Here is a 26166-nt window from a genome sequence, read left to right as displayed (position 1 = left end):
ATTTCATTCATGCCTCTGTGTTACACGAGGCCACCTTTTGTTTGGAGGTTTTCTTGTTTTAAAATTTCTTTTATCCTTAATGTTGTAATGTGTTAATTTTCCGTCGGGTTGCGTCCAGTAGCTCTGTATAAAGAAATTACGAGAAAAGTTTGTGGTCGTCCTATGATGGACCATCCAGAAGATTGTTTGTTATATCCTATCTGGTTTATGGTTCAAGATTCAAGTTGTAGTTGTATTTCTGTTCCTTTTTCACGATCTGTTTTCTATACGCTTCTGTTCTTTTCTTTGTTTCTCTAATTATATTTTATACGAAGGGTATGGGCGAGTACGTTCTTTTCCTTACAACATCCTACGATCTTACAGCCTCATAGGGTCCAAGTCCGCTTTCCACACTATTCCTGTCTATTGTTGTCATTTAGACCTTTAAGTTTTAAGTATCCTATCCGCATCTTTTATTTCATTTGCGATTTTATTTAATGTATGTAGCCAACCTTATCCTTGCTTGCTTTGTGTTTTGATAACTTGCGTGATTCCGTTAATACCATATTGCTGGTATCGGGATGGTGGTGATGATTATCTTTTTATTTATTATTACTTCGACGTTCACATTTTATGCATCTTTTTGGCCGCGAATATCAAATCCAGGCTACATTTATCAAACCAGGCTACAAAATTATTCATAGAAACTTGTCTAACATTCAGCTGATGATAAATTTAGGAACTTATATATATGGCGAGTTCTATGCGGTCCATAGATGACCAAATTTGGAAAAGAATATACATTCACTTGTTATGTGTGTTCTGCACCAACATACAATAGCAGATTTATTAAATAAGGTGTTAGCCAAACATATATTATAACTGTACATTGACAACTAACATAAAATATTTGTTCTCCCATTCCAACATAATATAACAGCCACCTGTCGCAATGGCCATTTTTCTCTGAAAACGACTTGTGACTGCTTAAGACAAGTTTCACAGTAATTTATTTGAAGGTATATACAATGTATTTCATTTCCACCTAAAAATGCTCAGAACATCTGAAAAATATACTACAGTAAAAAAAAAAAAAAGAAGGGAAGTAAAGTACACAGGGCAATAAAATAGAAAATATAACAACTTTAATAAATATGTAAATTATAATAAATACATTAAACATTTTCTAACAATATTAACAAACAGTCTGTTTATATTCAGAGAATGAATAAGCAGTATGCTAATAGCTTACTTAGTTCCATCCAAAATTTGATGGACACAAATTTAAACAGTAGTCTTCCTTTCTATACATTAAATGAACGGGTTAGATCATCACATATTACAAGTAATTTCTGTAACAATTTTCACTTGCCTTTTATAATTCATTACTTGAAAAAGGAGCCATTTACCACACTGAAACATATATGTCAGAGAACTAAAAAAAAAAAAAAAAAAAGAGAAATTATTCATAGAAACTTGTCTAACATTCAGCTGATGATAAATTTAGGAACTTATATATATGGCGAGTCCCGCAAGAGTGCCCGTCCTTCCTGAGTACTTAATTCCAATATAAATGGTCCATTATTTGAAATTATACATTTTTCAGCGAACTCATTCTTGGTTGCCAGCGTTTCGTCCCAGTTTCGTTCATCAGTTGGTATCTAGGATGCCTACCAAGACGCATGGCTAGTGCATATAGCGGAGGCCACTGTGTAGGTTACTTGGAGCCACAGGCAGTGCCAATATACTTAGTCTCTTTTACAAAAACTGATGCCTGCTAAGCCATCAGATGATATTGATAGGTTCCCTATGGGAATTAGTATTTATATCTTCCTGAATACCACGTGTCTGTAAACAGGAGGACGGTCGCCATCATACCATTCTCGTACGCCTGTAGAAAACATATCAACTGTGATGAATGGATAATTAGATAGGAAAACAAAAAAATTATCTCATTAAATAAGTATTGAAAATATTCTCCCTCAGCCTGTAGACAAGCGTTGTACCACATGTGATAATATTCCAGTACATTAACTGCAATTCAACCTCATGAATATTCAAAATTTTGGTGTGAATTGGATTTAAAAATCTATAGCATATGAAAATACGCTATTTAACACTTAATTCAGAAGCTACAAAATGCACTAAACCAATGAATTATTGCTGTACAGAAAGGAATCACAATGTACGCTACTTATCACAGATTAGCTGAGACCATGGGTCAGGTGGCCATTGCATCATTCGCTCACCCAGACATGGTACAGGGAATAACAAGCCCTTGATTGAGGCTTGCTCTGTATTAGAATAAAAATTTCATAGATCAAAATATTAATTATTATTCTTTTGATCATACAACATTTGTAGAGCCATCACAAATTCTTTCTTATGATGATGATTGATTTATTAAAATATAATATATAAAATATACTAAAATGTCATAGGAGTGTCTTCAATATGCCCTGAAGTAATCTTTATTCACCTGCAAATCATATTATGACTAATGAAGAGGGGAAAGAAAGGTTCACCTATTCAATACCAGTTAAATAAAGTCTAATTATCTTTATTAAATGTTGAGACTAGTTTCGACCCTGCTGTTTGGGTCATTTTCAGAATCACAGGATGGAAAAAAAAAAAATAATAATAATAATAATAATAATAATAATGTTACATGTAATACAATCACCAATAATACTCTGAAGTTGGCATGGCTTAGACTTGTTTATATAATGAGCTTATGAGAACATGTGAGTTGTATTTGAGTTGTAGTTGTTTACATATACACATGGAGTTAAATGGGGTAACTCATTGGGAATAAAATCTTGACATAAAACAGTACATTAGAATGAAAACACAATCACAGTTAAAATAGAAGGTTAAAATAACACACTGAAAGCTTATTTCAGTATTATGTAGATATTACAATGTCTTCTGATATAGTCTTGTATTAGTGTTGATAGTGTTTAACATATATGTAATATATATGTTTAACATATACCATATATTTTGAGGATGTGTTGATCCACAAATTATGTTTAGTAGCTAAGGAATACTACTAGCAATTTATTGTGATATTCAAAGGGGGCATTCACAATCTGAGTAATGAGTAAGCGGCCTTCCAATCAAGGTGGAGTGATCCATCAATTCCGTTACCCCATTTAACTCCATATGTATATGTAAACAATTACAATTCAAATACAACTCACATATGCTCATAAACGTATTATATAAAAAAGGCTGACATGCCAATTTCAGTGTATTATTGGTGATTGTATTGCAAGTATAATATTCTTTTTATCTTGTAATTAAGGCTGAAGTTGACCTAAATAAAAGGGTCGAAACTAGTCCCAGCATTTAATAAGGATAATTAACTTTATTTACAATTTGCTTTATGTTGCACCGACAATGGTAGGTCTTATGGCGATGATAGGACAAGGAAAGGGCTAGGAATGGGAAGGAAGTGGCCGTGGCCGTGGCCTTAATAAGGAACACCCCCAGCATTTGCCTGGTGTGAAAATGGGAAACCACGGAAAACCATCTTCAGGGCCGCAGACAGTGGGGTTCGAACCCACTATCTCCCAAATACCGGATACTGGCCATTCTGAACAAATATTTTGGGTTCCCTATGGGACATCTTTATCATCTGATGGCCAGGCAGGCATCAGTTTTTGAAAGTGAGACAAGGTCTGTCATAGTGCACTGGCACTGCCGGTGGCTCCGGGCAGCCTGCGCAGTGGCCTCCACAGTGTGCACTAGCCATGCATCTTGGTGGGTGTGCTGTTTACCAACTGATGAGTCCAGCTTGGCAGACTGGGGCGACCGCCAGGAGTAAGTTAGCTGGAAAATTTATAATGTCCAATAACTGACCAACTATATTGGTATTATAATTTTGCTCATTCGGAACAAATATTTCAGGTTCCCTGTGGGAATCAACATCTTTATCATCTCTGCCATCTGGTAAAGGCAGCCCAAATGACATCAAATGAAAATATTTGCCACACAGCCAGCACCACAAACGAATGAAACTAGTCCTAATATAATAAAATAGCATTTTTAACATAATTTGTACAGTGTTAATTAGGTCGAACATCCCTATAAGGTTCATTACTGAAATGAGGAAATCAGCAACACGGAACATTATAAATAGAGTTCGTGGTTTATAGCATTTAAAAATAAGAGATTTAGCGTTTTGATTTTCAAATTTAGCGTTTTGTACCATCTAAACTTCTCAAATTTAGCGTTTTGTAGCAAATTGGTTAAAATTAGGCATAATTTGCTAAACTGCACACACAACAGTTGGGAGTAAAATCATACTGTTTAATCACACATTGCTCGGCATGCAGTTTTGAATTCACTATGGAAAATAAGAAAAACATCAACATAAGACTGCAAGAAGTATTGACGCACACACAGGAATATGCTTATTTTCAAATTTACAAACAATTTCAAAGTGAAAAATACTATTCTGAACGTATTTATTTATCACAGTACAACACACCTACAAGGAAGAGGAATTCCAATGATGATTAAAGTACAACATGCCAATTGCTTAAAAGGTGTCCTCCTTCATTTGAGGCCGCTTATCAGTTACAATGATGTTGCTAAAAACAACTCTACATCGACAATGTTCGTAGCGGCCCAAATGGACAGAAGTGCTGCCAAGGCAAAGGAAGGACTGCAAAACATTTTTTTTTTTAATTCTTCAAGTCTTTGATTGCAGAGTCGGCACATCAATATAGGCCATCTGTATCGCTTACATAAAGATGTCCCGATTTGTGACTTTCGGCATGCTGTTTGATCGTCACTTCGCTTCTACCCATGGCTACCAGACAATAAAATAAATCGCTACCGTACTTTTAAACAGAACTACTACTTAACACCAATGTCAAGAATAACCGACTATGATCAAGGGTCAACACACAAAGAGAATGAACGGGGTGCTTGAAAGTGTATTTGCTGTTTGATAGATTGTTCCTTGCAGTGCTCTTTAGCCTGTGAAAGGAATTCCACACATTGAATGATTTAACCCTTTGGCCTACTTGTGAAAGGAAATATTCCCTTACATACCATTTATTTTTTCGTCACTTTAACATAAATTTGATTAATCACATATGCTACATAAGAATACACAAAGCAAAGTGAGCTTTTAGCTCGTCTCAGGAAACCAATGTTTTTGTCCCTAAGTATTACTGGTCTCAAGGGAAGCAGATAAATGAGCAAGAAATGTAGAGACATAGGCATTGGTTTCCTTAGTAACGTGATCCCAGAACTGTGGGGTTAGAAATTCATTCCCTACGTCCATTTTTTCGGATTATTACCCAACCCCTTTCCCACTATAGAGTGAATTTCAAAAACTGGTTTACATGTTACAGAAAGAGGCTTATTGTCAACAAGATCATAATTCCAAGTATCATTTTACTATACTTCTCACCGGGCGAGTTCCAGTTCTTGAATCAGGTAATCCTGGTGAGGGTCCCATACACTGGAACCATACTCTAGTTGGGGTCTTACCAGAGACTTACATGCACTCTCCTTTACATCCTTACTACAACCCCTAAACACCCTCATAACCATGTGTAGAGATCGGTACCCTTTATTTACAATCCCATTTATGTGATTACCCCAGTGAAGATCTTTCCTTATATTAACACCTAGATACTTATAATGATCCCCAAATGGAACTTTCACCCCATCAACGCAGTAATTAAAACTGAGAGGACTTTTCCTATTTGTGAAACTCACAACCTGACTTTTAGCCCCGTTTATCAACATACCATTGCCTGCTGTCCATCTCACAACATTTTCGAGGTCACGTTGCAGTTGCTCACAATCTTGTAACTTATTTATCACTCTATAGAGAATAACATCATCCGCAAAAAGCCTTACCTCCGATTCCACTCCTTTACTCATATCATTTATATATATAAGAAAACATAAAGGTCCGATAACACTGCCCTGAGGAACTCCCATCTCAACTATTACAGGGTCAGACAAAGCTTCACCTACTCTAACTCTCTGAGATCTATTTTCTAGAAATATAGCAAACCATTCAGTCACTCTTTTGTCTAGTCCAATTGCACTCATTTTTGCCAGTAGTCTCCCATGATCCACCCTATGAAATGCTTTAGACATGTCAATCACGATACAGTCCATTTGACCTCCTGAATCCAGGATATCTGCTATATCTTGCTGGAATCCTACAAGTTGAGCTTCAGTGGAATAACCTTTCCTAAAACCGAATTGCCTTCTATCGAACCAGTTATTAATTTCACAAACATGTCTAATATAATCAGAAAGAATGCCTTCCAAAAGCTTACATACAATGCATGTCAAACTGGCCTGTAATTTTCAGCTTTATGTCTATCACCCTTTCCTTTATACACAGGGGCTACTATAGCAACTCTCCATTCATCTGGTATAGCTCCTTCGACCAAACAATAATCAAGTAAGTACTTCAGATATGGTACTACATTCCAACCCATTGTCTTTAGTATATCCCCAGAAATCTGATCAATTCCAGCCGCTTTTCTAGTTTTCAACTTTTGTATCTTATTGTAAATGTCATTGTTATCATATGTAAATTTTATTACTTCTTTGGCCTTAGTCTCTTCCTCTATCTCGACATTGTCCTTGTAACCAACAATCTTTACATACTGCTGACTGAATACTTCTGCCTTTTGAAGATCCTCACATACACACTCTCCTTGTTCATTAATTATTCCTGGAATGTCCTTCTTGGAACCTGTTTCTGCCTTAAAATACCTATACACACCCTTCCATTTTTCACTAAAATTTGTATCACTGCCAATTATGCTTGCCATCATGTTATCCTTAGCTGCCTTCTTTGCTAGATTCAATTTTCTAGTAAGTTTCTTCAATTTCTCCTTACTTCCACAGCCATTTCTAACTCTATTTCTTTCCAACCTGCACCTCCTGATTAGTCTCTTTACTTCTCTGTTATAATATAGTGGATCTTTACCATTCCTTACCACCTGTAAAGGTACAAACCTATTTTCACATTCCTCAACAATTGCTTTAAACTCATCCCAGAGTCTGTTTACATTTTTATTTACCGTTTTCCACCGATCATTGTTACTTTTTAAAAACTTCCTAATGCCTGTTTTATCAGCCATATGGTACTGCCTAATAGTCCTAATTTAAATATCTTCCTTTCTTTCACATTTATTTTTAACTACCACAAAAACAGCTTCGTGATCACTAATACCATCTATTTCTTCAGTTTCTCTATAGAGTTCATCTGGTTTTACCAGCACCACATCCAGAATTATCTTCTTTCTAGTTGGTTCCATCACTTTCTGAATCAGATGCCCTTCCCATATTAACTTTTTTGCCATTTGTTGGTCATGCTTCCATGTTGGCCGTGCGGTTAGGAGCGCGCAGTTGTGAGCTCGCATCCGGGAGATAGTGGGTTCGAACCCCACTGTCGGTAGTCCTGAAGATAGTTTTCTGCGGTTTCCCATTTTCACACTAAGGCCACGGCCACTTCCTTTCTATTCCTAGGCATTTTCTATTCCATCGTCGTCGTAAGACCTATCTGTGTCGGTGTGACGTAAAGCAAAAAAAAACCTAGACTTCTTACTCGTTCTTGTTGCATTCTGGTTTTGTCACGTAGTTTCAATTGGCACTATCATCTCAGAACTGAAATCGGAATCACTTTCATCACTGTCAGTTGAAGAAGATGAAGTATTTTCGCTCTCCAGAGAATCATTTCCACTTTCAACATCACTATTTTCAAACCAGTTACGAATAAACTCATCCATGCCGCGCTTGGATGCCGCCATGATTGTTTACAACGAGCGGCAAAATGAGGTGCATTTTATTTTCCGTATTTCAGCTCAGAGTTACTATTTACACAGAGAAAATAGCTTCAGGTATCGCCTGACATCAATCGGGTAGGCTGCAAAACAGAGAGAATAAATCTCTCCGACCAGCTAATTGCGATAATGAACTTATAAATATTCCGTGCAGCAGGATGGAAGTGACCGTCAAAGCATGTTACCGCTTTACGATTGCAATGGGCGCCGTAATAATTATTTCTCCTGAAATAAATAACAACATATATCTTATTTTGAAGAAAAATGCATCGTTTTTAAAAAGATATATTTTTATTTCGTATAAAAATGCGAGTTTCGCATTTATTTCGCAAAAATTGTATAATTTCGCATTTTGAATCAATTTTGCATTTTATCGCTAATTCAAAATCGCTTAAAACCACTCGTACAGGTCATATAAGATGAAGGCACATACACTGACAAAGTTTCGATATTTTTCGCATTTATCGCAAATGCTAAAAATCACAAACTCTAATTATAAATTACATTTCATTCACCTCTACGTCATCTTGCTGACAATGCCACAAATATCAATAAAATTACAGTATAATAATATTTATAGATCCACCTGTTCAATACAATACAATCCACTATTTCATGTGGTTAAAATTTATACATAGTATTTAAAAGTCATAGGTACATGTTTCATCCTTTTTACGGGCATCATCAGCCTATATCAATCTTAAAATTATTGGATATGGGATCTTTCTAATCTTATAAACTATAGAAAAAAATGTTGAACAATGATCTCATAAAATGTTATACTATAACATCTAAAATGATGACAATGCACAGAAAGTATGTTAAAAATACTGTAAATTAACAGTTTTGAAGATTATAACGGGGTTAATCTCGAATATTTGAGTGTTCAAAACCAAAATGGATCCTCTTATTATACACCATTAGGACTATGACAGCCTTGAGTGTAAAAGCACAATCATCCAAGGGGGATATTTATTTCATACCCATAACATGAGTTCAAGATAGTAAAATCAATATCAAATATGTAAAATAGAAGTACGAACGTATCAAGTGTGTTAAAATATATACGGTTGATTTATCAGAAAGTCGTAGAAAAGAGATAAGACTTCTTGTAGGAGATGTTGCTAGTGATAAAATATTGAGGTGTCAAAGCTAGCTGATGTCAATGTTTAGTTATGCTAATACGGTAATCGATCGGATCGGAAAGACAGTCAAGTGGGTGTTATTATCCCTGTTGAAATATTTATTCGAAGAAATGATCGAGTTTTTCCCGAAACAAAATATTAAAGAGAGCTAGTTAAATGGTATTGTACACGAGACTTCCCATATGTAAAAAATGCCTAAGGCGGTACTTACTCGTACGGTATGTGTTAAGTACATCGGACTGTTCCGGCAATGCTAGCTTGACTGACCTTTCTACTTATAGCATTATAACAATGTGGCTGAGGCGGTGAAGGACACGGAGGGCGGGGAAGGGTGGGCAGATCCTTGGGCGCAGGTGGTGTTGTTAGAGGGCTGTTAGGGGCAGGATGGGCGGGCCTAACATTTGGCGAGGTGGTGGGAGCTTTAGAGCAAAAAGTTCTAAAAATCTGTGGGATTGTGTTATGTTTTGAATTCACAATACCTAATAACTTTGGAGTTAGCTCATATAAAGGATTTTTTGCCTCAGTGGCATCATTAAGATTGTGGTCTTTGTTATAGGCTTGGTGAGATCCTTTTCAATAGATGTAATAATAATAATAATAATAATAATAATAATAATAATAATAATAATAATAATAATAATAATAATAATAATAATAATAATGTTATTTGTTTTACGTCCCACTAACTACTCTTTTACGGTTTTCGGAGACGCTGAGGTGCCAGAATTTAGTCCCGCAGGAGTTCTTTTACGTGCCAGTAAATCTACCGACACGAGGCTGACGTATTTGAGCACCTTCAAATACCACCGGACTGAGCCAGGATCGAACCTGCCAAGTTGGGGTCAGAAGGCCAGCGCCTCAACCGTCTGAGCCACTCAGTCCGGCTTCAATAGATGTAAACTGATGTCCTGTTTCACTCATGTGTGAGCTCATCGCTGAATATTTGTTATGTTTGAAGGCATTGTAATACTCCATATATCTCGTATAGAAGCTCCGTCCAGTTTGACCAACATAACTAAATCCACTCTGACTGCAAGTTAGTCTGTAAATACCAGATCTCGAAAAACGGCTGTTTTTATAATTGACTTTATTATGATTAAAATATATACTTTGATTTGTATTTACTGTTCTGAAGGCAATATTAATATTATATTTCTTCAGTGTGTTGGCGATCTGGTGGATGGCTGGGTTACTGTGCGTAAAGTAGCGTAATTAGTTTTTTTAGGTTTATCCGGAATGAGATTTGTGGATAATTTATATTTAACTTTATTTATTAACCGGTTAATCATTTCAACTTTGAACCCATTAAGTTTAGCCAAGTTCTTTATAGTTTAATTCAATTTTTAAGTTGTGAGGGGAGAGTGGGATTTTCAAAGCCCTGTGTATTAAACTATAGAATGACGCCTGTTTTTGAGAATTGGGATGTAAAGAGGAGTTATTTATGGTTATAGGAGATTGTGTGGGTTTCCTAAAGATTTGAAAATCACAAGTATTATTGATGGGTGTGATCATTATACCTAGAAAATTCAAAGACTGTTTAACTTCGTCTTCCTCAGTGAATTTTACATTAGGGTCAATTTTATTTAAATTCTCTAAAACTTCGTTGTTGTTAGTATCATTTTTGTCAATAACTACAAAAGTGTCATCCACGAATCTTGGCCATAAACATATACCTTTTATATGTGCTTTGATTTTCGTATGCCCTATTGAATCCATGTAAATTATGCTTGCTTGATGATGCTTGTTGTTTAAAGGGGCCTAACATCGAGGTCACCGGCCTGAATCAATGTAAATGTCAGCTAAGATTCCGGATAAAGGGTCACCCATGGCTAAGCCAGTTTGCTGATAAATCTTTCCATTAAAGGAGAAGAAGCTGTTATTCAATACAAAATTCAAGATCTTCATAAATTCATCAATTTCCAGCTTACTCAGGCCGCTATGTTTTGAAATATTGTCACAGATAATTTTGACCGTTCCTTTGGTAGGTATATTTGGATACGTGTTTATGACATCAAAGAAACATTAGGTTGTAAGTCAAATTTACATAAAATATTGCAAAATTTGATTGAATTCTTTAAAGGATGTTTATTATTAAACTTATAATATTGTTTTAGAAAACCGTGAATATATTTGGAAACTTTATATGTAGGGCTATTACGGAAATTAAGAATCGGACATATGGGAATGTTATTCTTATGGATTTTAGGTAGGGTTCTGGCAACTGGAATGCTGGGATTCATGTTGATAAGTCTCTGTTGTTCCTGTTCATTAAGAAGGAATGTGGAGTTCTTGATTATAGATTTTAAATTGCGTTGTATTCTTACGATAGGATCTTTGCCAACTATTGTATAAATCTTATCCTTAAAAAATTCTTCTGTTTTATTTATGTAACTGTCCTTATCTGTTAATACTATAGATCCTCCTTTATCAGCTTTTGTGACTATGATGTCACTGTCTTCTATTTTAGTTCTCAAATTACGTATTAATGTCTTGTGATTAAAATCAGATTTAGCATTAAGTTCTTCAGCTAGTGTGGGTAATTTCTTTTTTTATATCATATCTAGTGTCATTTTGTACTTCAAAGGGGAGTTTAGAAATATTAGCCTCTACCTCAGCCACTGTAGTAATAATATCCAAGTCCTTTTTTTCACTAGGCTAGTTATACTTTGGACCCTTATTCAGGAGTTCCATTTCTGTTTCAGAAAATTGCATGTTAGTTAAATTAACACTTGTAGGTGTGTTGACATGAGAAGAACTTGTTTTTTGTTTATCTGTATTCTGTACAATGGACTGTGTTTGGGATTCTTTTAATTTCTTATCTAATGTAGTCTGCTTCTTGTCGAGTAAAACCATCATTTTGTAGTCTACGTGTAGTTGGAAAGAGTTCCATTCTAATGGAATGAGCCACTGTTAAATGAATTTTATATAGTTGTAAGTTCAGTTGGGATTTCTTTTTATATAGTGACTTAATTTCATTTCTTAACCATATTTCATTTACTTTGTTTTGGACTTTGTTCATACTTGGAATGGTCAAGTTTTTTCTTTGTGGAGGTTTCAAAAATTTTGGGATCAATTTTAGTTTCAAACATTGCTTCAAAAATGTTATATCCTTAGACAACTTGCATATTTTGATCTTAAGATTGATAAACCTGTTTAATTTGAACTTTGCCTGGTTGGCTACTAAGTTACAAGTAACTATTCTCATTTTGGTTCCGTATTGAAGATGACGTATATCACAAATATTATAACAATATTTATAGATCCACCTGTTCAATACAATACAATACAATCCACTATTTCATGTGGTCAAAATTTATACATAATATTTAAAAGTCATAGGTACATGTTTCACCCTTTTTATGGGCATCATCAGCCTATATCAATCTTAAAATTATTGGATATGGGATCTTTCTAATCTTATAAACTATAGAATAAAATGTTGAACAATGATCTCATAAAATGTTATACTATAACATCTAAAATGAAGACAATGCACAGAAAGTACGTTAAAAATACTGTATATTAACAGTTTTGAAGATTGACAAAAATGTTACTAACAGCAACGAAGTTTTAGAGAATTTAAATAAAATTGACCCTAATGTAAAATTTACTGAGGAAGACGAAGTTAAAGAGTCTTTGAATTTTCTAGGTATAACGATCACACGCGTCAATAATACTTTTGATTTTCAAATCTTTGGGAAACCCACACAATCTCCTATAACCATAAATAACTCCTCTTTACATCCCAATTCTCAAAAACAGGCGTCATTCTAGTTTAATACACAGAGCTTTGAAAATCCCACTCACCCCTCACAACTTAAAAATTGAATTAAACTATATAAAGAACTTGGCTAAACTTAATGGGTTCAAAGTTGAAATGATTAACCGGTTAATAAATAAAGTTAAATATAAATTATCCACAAATCTCATTCCGGATAAACTTAAAAAACTAATTACGCCTCGTTTATGCACAGTAACCCAGCCATCCACCAGATCGCCAACACACTGAAGAAATATAATATTAATATTGCCTTCAAAACAGTAAATACAAATCAAAGTATATATTTTAATCATAATTTTAATCATAAGTCAATTATAAAAACAGCCGTTTTTCGAGATCTGGTATTTACAGACTAACTTGCGGTCAGAGTGGATTTAGTTATGTTGGTCAAACTGGACGGAGCTTCCATACGAGATATATGGAGCATTACAATGCCTTCAAACATAACAAATATTGAGCGATGAGCTCACACATGAGTGAAACAGGACATCAGTTTACATTTATTGAAAAGGATCTCACCAAGCCTATAACAAAGACCACAATCTTAATGATGCCACTGAGGCAAAAAATCCTTTATATGAGCTAACTCCAAAGTTATTAGGTATTGTGAATTCAAAACATAACACAAACCTGCAGATTTTTAGAACTTTTTGCTCTAAAGCTCCCACCACCTCGTCAAATGTTAGGCCCAACCATCCTGCCCCTAACAGCCCTCTAACACCTGCACGAAGGATCCGCCCACCCTTCCCCGCCCTCCGTGTCCTTCACTGCCTCAGCCACATCGTTATAATGCTAGAAGTAGAAAGGTCAGTCAAGCTAGCGTCGCAGGAACGGTCTGATGTACTTAACACGCACCGTACGAGTAAGTACCGCCTTAGGCATTTTTGACATATGGGAAGTCCCATGTACAATACCATTTAACTAGCTCTTTAATATTTTGTTTCAGGAAAAACTCTATCATTTCTTCGAATAAATATTTCAACAGGGATAGTAACACCCGCTTGACTGTCTTTCCGATCCGATCGATTACCACGTTAGCATAACTAAACATTGACGTCAGCTAGCTTTGACACCTCAACGTTTTATCACTAGCAACATCTCCTACAAGAAGTCTTATCTCTTTTTTGTAAGACTTTCTGATAAATCAACCGTATATATTTTAACACACTTGATACGTTCGCACTTCTATTTTACATATTTGATATTGATTTTACTATTTTGAACTCATGTTATGGGTATGCAATAAATATCCCCCTTGGATGATTGTGCTTTCGCACTCAAGGCCATCATAGTCCTAATGGTGTATAATAAGAGGATCCATTTTGTTTTTAAACACTCAAATATTCTAGATTAATCACGTTATAATCTTCAAAACTGTTAATTTACAGTATTTTTAACATACTTTCTGTGCATTGTCATCATTTTAGATGTTATAGTATAACATTTTATGAGATCATTGTTCAATATTTTATTCTATAGTTTATAAGATTAGAAAGATCCCATATCCAATAATTTTAAGACTGATATAGGCTGATGATGCCCATAAAAAGGGTGAAACATGTACCTATGACTTTTATATATTACGTATAAATTTTAACCACATGAAATGCTGGATTGTATTGTACTGTATTGAAGAGGTGGATCTATAAGTATTATTATAATAATATTTGTGATATACGTCATCTTCAATACGGAACCATTTCAATACGGAACCAAAATGAGAATAGTTACTTGTAATGCCACAAATATCATACTCTGCTTCATGACAATGTGAAAGATCATCAGCATCAACCCTTCAGTAACAGCACTGGATGCCAGTAACAGTACCCAACAAGCCAGCTATCATTCCATAAGAATTCATTCCATAATGCAAGTGCTACTAAGCACAGCCATTGTCAAGGTCAAGGATATCAGTGAAACCTTTTATACTGTTCGTGCTCTTGTGGACAGTGGCTCTCAGAAGAATTTCATCACTGAAAAAAAAAGTACAACTGCTCCGCTTAAAAAGGCAAAGGCACCATTCATATTGCAGTCTTTCGGAGATCTTTCTTCGTGCTCGGAATCAGTGATGACCCTTGAAGTGCATTCTACGATCCATGATTATCATTTTAACATCGACTGTACTATTCTCTCCAAGATTACAAGTAGCATACCAGCATCATACATCAATTATGAAGATTGGAATTTGTCCAAAGACCTTCACTTAGCAGATTCACAGTTCTACTCATAGGAGTGGCAGCATTCGGGCAACTTCTAAGTATGCATCAGAACACCCATCCAGGCAATTGCCCTGTATTACAAGACACCCAACTTGGCTGGATACTTGGTAATTATCATCAGCCTTAGCCAGAAGGAGAACCTCAGGAACATCACTCTCTTTTTCTTTGTAGTGACCTCTCCCTCAAAAAGATCAAATTCAGAAATTTCGGCACATTGAAGAGGTCGACCAAACCGTTCGTTCATGCCAAGAAAGGAAATGTGAAGCTCACTTTCTAAAACACATGAGAAGAAACAAATACGGCCGATATATTATGACTCTGCCCATGAAAAAAAAAAGAAAATCAGGTTAAGCTTGGGAACTCCAATGAAAAAGCCATGCAACATTTTCACCTACTGGAGAAAAGACTTCTACGGGATGCCGCTCTTTGAAAGGAATACATCGACTTCATGGATGAATATGAAACATTTGGTTACACGAAGGCAATTGAAGCTCTCACCATCTAGGATGACTGCTATTTCATATCGGTTCACAAACAATCCAGTACGACTACCAAGACTCTGGTCATGTTCGATGCGTCAGCTACGACTGATAACGGTTTCAGTCTGAACGACATTCTCCTTGTGGGTCCCACTATCCAGGATGATCTCATAGTGATCAGATTTAGCACCTATAAAATAGCCTTTTCAGCTGACATAAATGCACCTCTAAATTAATGTAAATCCTGAAAACTATCACTTATAAACTATCTTATGGAGGAAGGATCCACGAAACCCTCTTTAAACATATGTCCTGACTACAGTGACATACGGAACGATGTCTGCACTGTTACTTGTGGTGAGATGCCAGAAGTAGCTCACAAAGGATGAAGAACATAATTTTTCCAGAGCGGCCAGAACTGTGGAACAGAACTTCTATGTAGATGATTATATATATGGAACAACCACATTAGATCATGCTATAACTATTCTATTCGTTCAGACCTCCAGCTGTAGTGATTTTGTGTTAAGGGAATGGTGCTTGAACAATCTAGTGTTATTAAAATCTATACCTGCTCATCTAAGGTAGAATAAGCATGCTCTAAAAAATGACAACGGCGATACTGTGAAAACCTTAAGCTTAACCCGGCAGCCTTCAACAGAGGAATTTCAGGTCATCACCGACCCCATGTCCGCCTCCGTAGCACAATGGTTAGTGTTATTAGCTGTCGTCCCCGGGGGCCTGGGTTCGATTCCCGGTACTGCCAGAAATTTAAGAATGGCAGGAGGGCTGGTATATGGTTGAAATGGTACATGCAGCTCACCTCCACTGGGGGTGTGCCTGAAAAGAGCTGCACCACCTTGGGATGAGGACACGAGTTTACTTTTACTGACCCCATTTCCTGTCAAATGACTGCAAACGTGAGTACTGAAAGATTTGTTCTTTCTAAAATCACATCAATATTTGATCCTCCGGGCATGTTACATTTGGTAAGGGTCCAATGCAAAATTTTCATGTAGCGCCTTTGGCAATAAAATAGGGCTTGGGGTGAACACTCACTGGACAACTACTCCGGGACTGTAACACACTCTCTAGTCAGCTTCAGCATATCAAGGAAATAAGAATACCTCTATTAATGCCAGTTAGCTGAAACCGTAAGAATATATAACTTCATAGATTTTGTGACGCCTCTAAAAAGTCATATGGTACATGTCTAGAATTGAGATCCACAAACCAGGAAAATAAGACAATCATCATGCTACCGTGTGCCAAATCAAGGGCAGCACCTTTGAAGCAGGTCACATTGTCTCGGCTTGAATTATGTGGTGCTGTTTTAGCATCATGACTTCTAAAAAGAATGCTTTCCAGGGTAGCACCTTTGAAGCAGGTCACACTGCCTCGGCTTGAATTATGTGGTGCTGCTTTAGCATCATGACTTCTAAAAAGAATGCTTAACAGTTTACGGCTACATATATTGAGCATTCACATGTAGACAGATTCCATGTCGGTCTCTACATGGATTAATTCATGCCTAACAAAAAACATTCATCACAAATTGGGTGGCAACATAACCAGCTGCATGGCCCAATAAGAAAGTTATTACGTCATATAAGAATATTCCTGAACAAAGGAACCTTATAACACTTGGGGTAATGACTTATAAAAACAAAATCTTTGAGAAATTCTCTTTGTTGCACAAATTTAAGCATGTGACTGGGTACTGCCTTTGTCTTCTTCTTCTTCTTTTATGACCACATAGGATCACTTTAGTCAGTCCGTCGTTCAGGTCTCTTTGAAGGGATTGTTCGGGCTTTGCGGTCCTCCCAGTACTTCTTCAGACGCTCCGATCTTCGTGCCCTTTCCTCAGTTGAAAATGTGCGTGTTGTTGGTTTGTTTTGTGTAAGGGTAAAGCGGAGGTTTGTATTCTTGAGTTTTGTATTCAATTTTATCTTATTTTTGGTGTCTTCTGTTGTAAGGCCTATTTCCTTCAGATCCTCTCTTACTTCTCTGATCCATTTACATCCTGTTGTGGTATTTTTTGAGACGAGATTGTGTTGTACTAGTTGTTTCAGAAGTCTCGAGTCCTGCATCCTCATGATATGTCCAAAGAATCCCAGTCTCCTCTTACGCATAGTATCTGTAATGGGTTCTAGCTCTTTGTACACGACTTTGTTAGGTATTAACCGCCACTGTCCATCTTTCTGATATTTTTTGTTGATACAGGTTCTTCCAATCCTCCTTTCAATTTTCTGAAGTCTGTCAGTCTTTGATTGTTTATTCAGGTAAAAGAGTGTTTCTGCTGCATATGTAGCTTCCGGTTTTATAACTGTGTTGTAGTGTTTTATTTTTGTATTTATTGATAGACATTTCTTTTTGTAGATATCCCATGTTAATTTTTGTGCTTTAGCTAATCTATTTGTTCTTACTTGGATTGAGATTTTTTCATTTAAGTTATGTGTTATTACTTCTCCAAGATATTTAAACTGAGTTACTATTTTGATTTTATTACCATTTATGGTGACTTCTTTTAGCTGTGTTGGTTTTTGGGGCATAATTTCTGTTTTTTCAAATGATATTTTGAGGCCAATTTTATTTGCAATGTTTTGAAGTTCTGATATCTGGGTTTTTGCTTCTTTTATGTCCACTGCTAGTAATGCTAAATCGTCAGCAAAACCCAGGCAATTTGTTTTGATTTTTCGGCCAATCTTTATTTTGGGGGGACATTTTCTAAACCATTCCCTCATTACCATTTCTAGAGCACAGTTAAATAATAGTGGTGAGAGCCCATCTCCCTGCCGTAGTCCAGTTTTAATTTCAAATGTCTCTGATGTTTCACCCCTAAACTTCACTTTTGACTTGGTATTGGTGAGAGTCAATTTTATCATGTTTATTAATTTGGGGTGTAGTCCAAGGTGTCTTAAAATTTTAAACAGAGATTCTCTATGGATGCAATCATAAGCTTTCTTGAAATCTACAAATGTTATCACCATATCTCTGTTTCTTCTCCTGTTATAGTCCATTATCAACTTAAGACTCATGATCTGATCAGGACAGCTCCTCCAGGGTCTGAAACCTCCTTGATATTCTCCTAGTTCTTTCTCAAGTTGTAAACTTATCCTATTAAGGATGATTATTGAAAATATTTTGTATGTTATATCTAGGAGAGAGATTCCCCTGTAGTTATTAGGGTCGGTTTTGTCCCCTTTTTTGTGCAGAGGATGAATGAGGGCTGTTGTCCAGTGTTCTGGTAGTTCTTCTTTAATCCAGATAGAGACAAGTTGTTGATGGAGGGCAACTTTTGCTGAGTTTCCTGCATATTTCCAGATTTCCGCAAAGGTCTGATCTTCTCCTGGCGCTTTGTAGTTTTTTAATTTATTCAGAGCCTGGTAGACTTCCTTTATTGTGGGGGGATTGATGTTTTCTGGTGATGTTTTTATCGGGGTGTTGGTGTCCAAATGAAGGAGTTCTGTAGGTTCCTCACAATTTAAAAGCTTGTTGAAATGTTTAGCCAGAATTTCTGCATTGTCTTTATTGTTATGGGCCAGCTTACCATCTTCATCCTTCATCAGTAGGGTCGGGGGTTCATATTTTTGGAGTTGCTTTCTGAAGGTTTTGTAGTAGTCCCTCGATTTAGTTTTACTGAACTGTTCTTCAATTAACTGCAGGGTGTCCTTATGATGTTGTCTTTTTATTCTTCTTAAGACTTGGGTAGTTTCTTTTCTCTGTTTTACTAGCTTTTGATAGGATATTTCTGTCTTTTGGGACTGATGTAATAGCCATGCCTGATGTCTTTTCTCCACTGTTTCATCACATTCACTGTTCCACCATTGGTGTTTTTTACGTGGTTTAATTGGAGCTAGGTCTTCTGCAATTTGTTTAAGGTTGTGTACTAAGTCTTCAAGTTTGTCTGTGATTTTTATTTTTTCAGTTGCTTTCTGGTAATTTTTGTTGTTGATTAGCTGGGTAGGATCTATTTTTCTTTTAGTTTTAAGGGCTTGCTTTTGTTGTCTCCTCTGGGGAGTGAGTTTAATTTTAATTTTAACTACGTAGTGATCTGAACCTGTGTCTATTCCTCGGAGGACTTTGACGTTATAGATCTCTTTGTGGTGGTATTTGTCCATGCAGACGTGGTCCAGTTGCCATTCTCCTTTAGTGTAGTCAGGGTGTTTCCATGTTTTGAGTTTTTGAGGTTTCCTCTTAAAACATGTAGATTTTGAGATTAAATTATGGTTTCTACACAGGTCAACTAGTCTCTCTCCATTTTTATTTGTTTTCTTGTGTGCTGGCCATTTTCCGATGATGTCACGGTATTTTCTTTCTCTGCCTAGTTGAGCGTTGAAGTCGCCTATTAATAATTTTATATGGTGTTTGGGGATGTTATCTATGGTCTGGTCCAATAGGTCCCAAAATTCTCCTGTTTCCTCCTGGTCTTTTGAGGAGTTGTTTTTATCATTAGTGGGAGCATGGGCATTTATTATAGTATAGATTTTATTAGATGCCTTTAAGGTGAGCGTTGAGAGTCGTGGAGACTGTGATCTGAATTCTTGAACTGAGTTTATTATTTTAAGGCTGACCAAAAATCCTGTTCCAAATTGTGGGACATTCTTCATCACTCTCTTCCCGGGTATACCTTTATAAAGTCTGTACCCTTGAGATTCCAAGGCATCCTGGTCAGTGTTTCTAATTTCCTGTAATCCCATGATAAGAATTTTGTGTTGGTCCATTATGTCGGTGATCACTTTTAGTTTACCGGTTTGCATGAGTGAGTTTATGTTGTGTGTAGAGAAGTATGTCATCTGCTTTGGTTTGATTCTTGATTTTGTCTCATTCGTGTATGTAGTACTGGGGTATTTCCGTGCCTCCGACTTCACGGTATCTTTCAGGTGGCAGCCCACCGTATCCGAATGCTGCCTTCTCTGAACTCTTGGTTCAGCCGGTGGAGTATTCCTTAAAAGACCTTCCATGGTTGACTGTCAAGGTGTCACCTGTGTGGGACTAGGTCCCGAATTACAACTCTGGATGTGATCCAGTGAGGTGATAATGAGGCCGCTCCTCTGGAGTACAGACGCCTTGTGCAGCCGCCCCTAACCTGGAGAACAGACGCTGCATAATGGATTCCAGTGGCATTTCCTCCACTGTGGGGACCATCACCCCACCCAAAGGGGCTCATTCGCCCGAAGCCGTTGGCCCCCTTAGGGAGTCAGGTTATTTCCCGCCGCCCAACACTCGGCGTTGGCAATTTTACAGCTGGGTGCCAGACCAGCAAACCCTCCTCCTTTCTCATTCCGGACTTGGGACCGGACAATGGCGGAGTTGTACTGCCTTTGATTTATATGAAATCCCCAGAAGGACCCATCTCACCTTAACTTGGATACTTTATCTGCTGAGGAAATGAATACAGCCTTGACCAGATGCATAAAATTAATTCAATATTCAAATTCTGCCATGGAACTATCAGAACTGACAAAAACCAATTATGTAAGCCGTGCAGGTACCATAGAAAACCTGCACCCTATATTTGATGACTTGGGTCTCATTCGTGCGGGTGGAAGAATTTCTAATTTGTTGCTTCTCTATGAGCAGAAACATCAAATCTTACTATCTGATCATCATCATCATCATCTCACTAAACTGATAATAATTGCTGAACATAAACGGCTACTGCATGCTGGTCCTCATCTTCTGATATCATTGCTTTGTCAGAGAAACTGGATACTATCAATATGATAGGTAGTTAGTCAGGTAATGCCTCAATATGTGCCTCGTTTATCCAAAATTATGAGTTGCAACTGCGCATGAGGAACTAGTCACATCATCTCGTCCTTTAACTAAAGTGGGTTTGGACTATGCTGGCCCTTTCTTAACAACATTAGGCAAAAACGCAGAAAGAGAACCCAAAGGCATATACTGCACAATTTATCTGCTTAGCAACAAACGCTCTCCATTCTGAGGTGGTGTCAGATCTTACTACAGTGCCTTCCTTGTTGCCCTGCATCGTTTCATTGCTCAAAGAGGACATCCTTCGAGTATATACAGTGACAACAGAACTAACTTTGTTGGAGCCAATAAGCAAATTAATATATATATTTTTCCAATACCAAGCTCAAAAGGAAGAGTGATGAATGCCACTTGCTCACTTGGCTTAAAATGGCATTCCATTCCTCCATCTGCTCCTCATTTTGGAGTAATATGGGAGGCAGCTGTAAAATCATTGACCAGTTTTCTCACTTTTGAAGAACTTACTATGTTTACGAGTAAAAATGAAGCATGTTTTAATTCTCAACCCTTAATAAAAATCAACGATGACTACTCAGATCATCCTTACCTCACGCCTGCACATTTTCTGACTCGTGAAACCCTCACATCCTTACCTGAATATGACATCACTTCTTTTCCGATCATTAGACTTTCCTGATGGCAACATGTTCAACAACTGAACCAGCATTACTGGAGAAGGTGATTCAGGGAATATTTGAACACACTGCAACAATGTGGCAAGTGGACAAGAACAAATTGCAACTTATGTCCTGGTGATATTGTACTTATCAAGGAAGACAACTTGCCACCTCTTCAACAGAGATATGGTGTGATCAAAACAGTTCATCCTGATGACAACAGATCAGTGAGATTGAATTCTGCTCTGTTCAAGAGACCTATTCATAAATTGTGTCTTGAAAGTAACAGACAATGAAATACTAAACTTAAACCTTTCAGTTTCTATTTTAGTCTTATTTATTTGCTGCTGTCATAAACTACAGTGGGCAATACGTTCTCCATGACTGATGAATCTTTGATTTGTTTATTTTGCTTATTAACATCTCAATCATTATTTAAAAGGCCAGACAGCCTATGATGGGCGGTATGTCCATGCTTCCTTTCATATGTATAAATTTCCTTTATTTTTAACTATGATGATGTCAATGTTGGCCTTTCGAATTATATACAAAAACAAAGGATATAAAAACAATACTAGTTATGGTATCAAACAATGTTATGTTGTATGACTGAAGTATATTTCATTAGGCAAGGCGTTTATAAAGTCTTCACGTATGAGGAATGGGCAAAATGGATGGATATACCACATTACAACATCGACGGGCAGAATGAAGAGACCAACAATTGAATAAATGTATGAATGAGTGAAGTAATCTTGGGAATTAGTGAAATAAGAAACTATTGTGAAATCATTCAAGACATGTGGTATCAGCAATGTTCTTGATGGTTCTGAAGACAATGTACATTTTAAAAAATGAGAAAAGATAGAAGAATTGAAAATTCAGATAACCACATCATGAGTAACAGTGAAAAATTAATATATTGAGGACTAAAAATGAGTTGTGATTTAATTTTACAATGTGATATTTTATGTCTGTACTTTAAGGGCCGTTTTCCCCAAATGAGTTTAAGCTAGGTTTATTTTAATCTGGTTTAAGTCTGAGTTTAAACTAACATTCATTTTCCCCATATTGGTTTAAACTTTGTATCAAGTTTAAACCTGGCTCAGAGTTAAACCTTCTATATTGTTGGTTTAAACTGCTGTTTATATTCAACCTTCTTGACATTTTATTAACGTATCTGTGATTTTCTTAATAGAAGGGTTAGTTTTGACTACCAGTACTGCAGCACTTTAATGAAAAACGTACTAAAATTATAACCTAGTATTAGCATTAGAAAAATGGGAGAATTTATTGAAGGCTTTGGTTAAATAGGAAATAATTTTGATGTGCAAGAGAGGTTAAGAAGCCGCGTTCCAACAAAAGTTTACAATCTTGGAAAATCGGATGTAACGGAGTTTTTTGATGGATTTATAATTCATAAGCGAACAGCAAGGATTGTCTAGTATCGAAGAAGGATTCATTTAAAACGTCAACTGCACGAAATAATGCTATTTCGCTAGAAGCAATGATTCTGGTTGCTTTAAGATATGATGCAGCAGGCATTTTTTTCATTAACAACGGGGACCACAGACCTTAAATTGCAGTCTCCTTATAATATTATATACTGTAAAATACTGTTGGTGGTATGAATACTGTAATGTGAAGCATAAAAATATTCCTACATAAGTCGTGTAATATGTATGCTCTTCATGTGGTACCTGGTGGCTGTGGTCGCTAAAGCGTGAAGTCAGCATCGTCCGGATCCGTGACAAGACGGTTCGAATCTAATTTGTCTAAAATATTTTTACCATCAGAATGTTGACCGGCACGGTAGGAGAGGCGGTGGTATACAATTTCTAATCGCTAGATTATATATTTATAGGATCAGAAAAACAATAAAGTATTTCATGCTTGCTAGTAAACTTGTAATAGAATAGATTATAGTTAAGAATGTTTCATCGTATCTATTGCCAGCATACCAGAAATAGAAATATTAATGCTATAGGGAGACGAGTATTATGCATACAGTACGACATATCGCGAACTTGGTTATGTTATAAACGAATATGGAATCAAGTAATAAATCTCAAAATAATACATCCTCAGTGGTCTGTCTGCTGGATCCAAGGTTTGTGAGATTGATCCCGGCCGAGGGCGATGGATTTTGATAGGAAATAGATCCTGAGCATGCTTGGAATTTGTTTACTTGAAATTCACATAAATGTTGATTTTCTGGGGAAAGGAATACCGTAGGCCTATTGCTGAAAGACCAGGATTTTAATATTTCAACGTTCCCGTGTGTTCCGTAAGACAATACATACATCAAAAGACACGTATTAGGCCCACGGTACTTGTTTATGGTAAAGCATGACAGAGAAAGAAATAAAAGTGCGTTCCAATAAATTGTAGACAGCAAGAGATGGAATTATGACACAACACTTCGCACAAATGTAAACAATTTATTTATCAGTAAAGCTAATACCCCGCCGAATTTGTTCTTTATTCACTACGTACGATAGCATTAATTCGCCACAAACAGCTGATATTACGAAAATGTCGGTCATGAATTACTTGGCTCTGATTGGCCAATTTCAATCGACCATGCCTTCGACTATTCCTTCAGTGCAGCCAACGTTAGCGCCAACGACAGCTCGCCCGTTTAAACTAAACGAGTGTCAGAAATTGGTGGAGAAAATGGACTCAACTTTAAACTAGGTACTAAAGTTAAACGGGTTTAATTTATACCAGGTTTAACTCGATTTGGAGAAAATGGCCCTAAGTGTTATACGCCTAAACCTTGATTAACATTTTGGTTGAGAAATATGTATAAATACCTTTTCCCATACAGTTCCACCCTATGGTCCAAAACACTGCAGGGCCATTCTGCACACAATGCATGAAAAATGATCCAGAGTTCTTGTTAATTATACGTTCACAAAAATTTTATAATCCCATGCCCTGAACAAATTCTTCATCCATGCCACAAATGCCAGTCTTTCCTTTCCTGTTAATCTATAATTAACAAACATTCATCAGCCTCTCTCACAAATGATCTCGACGACACTGGGTTCCATCAAAACTGGGTCTATACAGCGATGAACGGCACTACCAAGGATCTCATCCAGAAGAAAATGTACCAAACTGTAACAATAAGAAACCCATTAGAACTTGTCACTCTAGATATTCACTGTTAAAATATTACGAGCAAATTTATCTTACTTTTCATCTGCTACAAATCTCCAGAGATATAACTGAAGATAGTGAGTGTCCACCTGAATTTGCTGCAGGCCATACCGGCTAAAAGTACGCAGTCGCACACATTCTAGAAATGTCTGAAACATGTTCAATATTGTTAAACTACAATTCTCTAATCCTTACAGTTAGTAAAGAACAAAATATAAAGACAATCAATCCATATGGAGAGTGAAAATTATCTTTTCAAATTTCCACATTCATTTACAATAAATAATTATACATATAATTATGAGTAAACTATAACATAACAATACGATATAACATATTAGCCTTGATAGTTCAACACTTCAGAAGAACTAATGAGTTCTGCACATTGTATTCTTTTAACACTTACAACAGCTGAAAAGATGAAAACAATATGATTTGGAGAAATTCAAACTGTTTTGTCTCTTATGATGTGTCCAATGCACTGGGACTTTCTATCTTTGATGGTTGTCAGAAGCTCTTTACCTTTTATTCATCTCGCTAAGGACAGCCTCATTAATTCATTACTTTTCCTGTCTACCCAAGATATTCAGAGCATTCTTCTGTAGAGCTTGAAAGTTCAAGTTCAATGTTCCAACAATGGACTGACTGAGTGTTCATCTTTCAAATTTGTAGACAAGGAAAAAGAAATTACAACAGTACAGCATCCAAACATGGCGCTGAAGACTGTATTCCAACTGTGGAAGAGAGTCCTCGTGCTGACCAATGCCCTCTTGGCCTGCTCAGTCCTGGATAATATTTCTTTCCTAGAACTTGAAACAGACTCTACTCACCTCTACTTTTATCAATCAGATAAACTGCTTACTTCTTCATGCTGGTTTTGCTTCTGCACTCCATGGCCAACGGCCAGATAATGTCATCGCTGCCGCCCCTACTACTTCTACGATCTTCCAGCATGTTCTCTACATGTGTGTGTGTCATAACCTCCCCTTTGCCCTCCTCTCTCCAATTTATATACATGCGGCCTTGTGCCGTCACTCTGAGGGAAGTTCTTCGGCCTGTTGGAGAGAAAGGACAGGTTCCCTGGTGCATGTCTGCAGTGAAAAATATATTGTGTGCCCAGGACTATTGTTCGTATGAACACTTCTTTCACACTTCATAACTAATCTCTACT

At 36.6% G+C, this 26166-nt stretch overlaps 1 protein-coding gene across 1 annotated transcript in view; it reads right to left on the bottom strand.

Annotated features, from left to right (window-relative positions):
• Positions 1–1102: 1102 nt before the first annotated feature.
• Vps51 (vacuolar protein sorting 51) overlaps positions 1103–26166 on the bottom strand; it is a 186761-nt gene continuing 161697 nt past the window's right edge. Inside the window, exons 14-16 of the mRNA XM_068228634.1 lie at positions 25032–25144; positions 24647–24953; positions 1103–1870 (exon numbers count right to left, since the gene is read on the bottom strand). Coding sequence (XP_068084735.1) covers positions 24845–24953; positions 25032–25144 — 222 coding nt within the window. The 3' untranslated portion in view covers positions 1103–1870; positions 24647–24844. The remainder of the gene's footprint in view (positions 1871–24646; positions 24954–25031; positions 25145–26166) is intronic.

Source organism: Anabrus simplex, chromosome 7 (assembly GCF_040414725.1).
Source record: "Anabrus simplex isolate iqAnaSimp1 chromosome 7, ASM4041472v1, whole genome shotgun sequence".
Lineage (NCBI taxonomy): Eukaryota > Metazoa > Arthropoda > Insecta > Orthoptera > Tettigoniidae > Anabrus > Anabrus simplex.
The sequence above is the reverse complement of the archived record's forward strand: the minus strand, read 5'-3'. Positions and strand labels throughout refer to the sequence as shown.